Here is a 2812-nt window from a genome sequence, read left to right as displayed (position 1 = left end):
GTCGATGGCTGAAACGATCTTATCCGCCAACGGTGTCGCAGCCTTCCAGTTTCCCGCCCTGATGTGCTTGTACAGCGCATCGATCTCCGCATGCATGACTACGGATGTCAGTAAAGATACCTCGGAGCCAACATAATTCACGCACACCTCAGCCTTACACCCGGAACGAGGTTTGATCCGATAGTATCCGACGTGGGTGTCGATGAAGATTTCTGCTTCTTGGTCGCCAAATTCACCTCCTGCTAACAGAGCCTCAGTGTCGGGCAGATGCCCTATGTAAATGACGGAGACCTTCCTTCGACTGTCCAGATAAGGTGCGTGTGGGTCCAAGTTTCCCACGCTCACAATTTCCTTTCTACCTACATAATTGTAGAAGAACTTCGAGGTGGAGTGGAAGTTCAACTTTCCACAGAACTCACCAGCGAAAACCTCCTGATTGGGGCCCAACCTCCCGAAAACAGTTCCGCTCTGCATCCTAGTGTCAAGCAAGCTGCGGCAATCGCATTCAGCGAGATATGCGCCAGCAGCGTCCGCTAAGGTTGAAGATAATGGGTCACAGTCACAGTCCATCCAATGGCAGAAGCAGAACTCATCAGAGCCGCTGTACGACCCAATTATCAGCGTAGAGCCGTCCTCTGCTTGGAGCAGGTGCTCAGTAATGGCACCAATCTTCCGCCGGCGGTAGTGCACATGGCGGCCGTCCGTAGTAAGGGCAACATCCATCTGTGTGGAACCGCAGGCAGAAGCGCTGTTGTCCACACTTTCCACTCTCACGTTCTTGTCAATGAACATCGGTGTCTGCAGAGTGGTTGGGATCTGATTCAGTAGTGCAAGAAGTGCCGGCAGCTCCCAGTGCTCCACATTCTTGGAGTTCTCCTCGCTAAGAAGTTGCTTCCACCGTGGACTTGTATCCGTCATCTTGAGCACCTCCTTAAGGTTCGTTGGAATCTCATGCAGGACGTCTTTGATGGTGTTCTTCTGAGACCGTTGGGTTGCATGGGCTGATAGGCCTACTAGCGACGCTGGCTGACTGCATCAGAGACAATAAACGCATACGAGTTCTTTGTTCAAGGTATTGCTTGTATAATCAGATTCTGACGTACACGCACAAGGAGACAATAACCACGGTGCACATATTAGGATTGTACTACTCGCCTGACCTTTTTCATGTACTTCTTGTCATCCTGCGTTTTCATTGGCCGTTTTCGGGTGGTCAGCTCTTTAGTTCTCGCCAGCTCGACTCTGACGGGTGGTCTTGGAAATCCGAAACCATTGGCCAGCGCATCCACGTCTATTTTCTTCACCGAGAAGACGTCCTTTAGTGTATGACCCCCATAGGCGTGCAGAAACGCTTTGAACGCGTCACGTCCCAGCTTGTTTAGATGGAAATTCTGTTCAGTGATTCTCAGATGTTGTTTCTTGACGGCGTCGAATCCAGCGGTTTTGAACTCGAATTCTTCCACTGTCACTCGCATTTCCTTGAGGTGGTTCAGGAAGGGCATCTCCTGCTTCATCAGGAACAGCAGAGCGCGCCCCTTGCCCGCTGCGCCTCGTGCCGTGCGGCCCACCCGATGGATGTACTCACGAGGGTCGTCTGGCGGGTCGAACTGCACTATCCAGTCCACCGCTGGGATGTCTAGGCCTCGAGCTGCCACGTCAGTGCAGAGCAGGATGCCCGTTTCCGCCTCACAAAACTGGTGATAGATGGTCATACGAGCTGCCTGCTTCTTCTTGCCATGAATTGAGATCACAGGGATATCGATGTAGTTCAAAAGATCCTCAAAGTAACGAACCCCTACGCAGGTGCTCATAAATACCATAACCTTCTTGCTGAGTGAGCGCTTCAGAAAGCTGTAGAGCAACACGAATCTGTTTTGCGGCTCGCATAGAACGTATCCTTGATGTAGCCCCTCAACGGTGGACTGCGGAGATTGTACCTCGACGAGAACCGGCTTGGACAACGAAAGCCTGGCCAAGTCGGCAACCTTTGTCGTCTGGGTGGCGGAGAACAGCGCCGTTTGGCGCTTCTGAGGGATCAGTTCCAGGATAGCACTGAGCTCGTCCTCAAATCCAATCTCGAGGATACGGTCGGCCTCGTCCACAATCAACATGAGTAGGTTGGACACTACAAAGCCTCGGGTATTCTGGAGGTGGTCGAGGAGCCTTCCAGGGGTCGCTATCAGAAGGTTCACCCCCTTGATAAGTCTTGCAGCTTCAGTCTTCTTGTGGGCACCACCCATCACACACCCATGCGTCTGAGGCAAGTACTTAGATACCTCAATAGCAACGTCGTAGATTTGCAAAGCCAGTTCCCGTGTAGGGGAAATAACGATCGTCCCGGTGCCATTTCTCGGCAAGAAACTCGCCTGATACATCAGCGACAGGGCGGGAACCAGGAAAGCCAGCGTCTTTCCGCTTCCCGTCTTGGCTGACCCCAGCACGTCTCGTCCCTGCAGAAGTTTGGGAATGCTCTTGGCCTGGATTTCACTCATAGAGGTCATGTTCATCTCCTCCAGAGCCTTATGGATTCCGCTTGGTAAGGGCTGGTCCTTGAAGGCCTGATCACTAAAGAAGCTTTTCGTGCATGAGTCTTGCGGTTCCGAACTCATGTACCCCTTCATGGACACTTTCCACTTCAGAGTCCGTTTTGTCTTCAAAACCAGCGATTTACTGCGAGGAACGACAGACACTCAACCAATGACCACTCGCCTTAGGAAGAACAGGAAGAAGCGCGGTCACGTTTCAGCTGGTCATGGACGAGTCGGCAAGCACCGAAAACATCCAAACGGCCGCGGCAAGGCTGGCGGCTTCC

At 52.5% G+C, this 2812-nt stretch overlaps 2 protein-coding genes across 3 annotated transcripts; both read right to left on the bottom strand.

The window, feature by feature from the left end:
- On the bottom strand, positions 1-918 carry KVP18_001701 (uncharacterized protein; the record flags this gene model as incomplete). 2 transcript variants are annotated; one of them, XM_067951971.1, is given in 2 exon segments in its annotated part: positions 342-359; positions 364-918. In XM_067951971.1, coding segments are annotated over 2 exon segments (573 nt in total).
- Positions 919-1136: 218 nt separating this feature from the next.
- KVP18_001702 (uncharacterized protein) lies at positions 1137-2621 on the bottom strand (the record flags this gene model as incomplete). The annotated part of the gene is made up of 1 exon (XM_067951973.1): positions 1137-2621. The coding sequence occupies one exon, from the start codon at positions 2619-2621 to the stop codon at positions 1137-1139; it is 1485 nt and encodes a 494-aa protein (XP_067809928.1).
- Positions 2622-2812: the final 191 nt, after the last annotated feature.

This window comes from the organism of the source record quoted next (assembly GCF_019968955.1).
Source record: "MAG: Porospora cf. gigantea A chromosome Unknown PgA_NODE_3163_length_2812_cov_673.038, whole genome shotgun sequence".
NCBI classification, from domain to species: domain Eukaryota; phylum Apicomplexa; class Conoidasida; order Eugregarinorida; family Porosporidae; genus Porospora; species Porospora cf. gigantea A.
The sequence above is the reverse complement of the archived record's forward strand: the minus strand, read 5'-3'. Positions and strand labels throughout refer to the sequence as shown.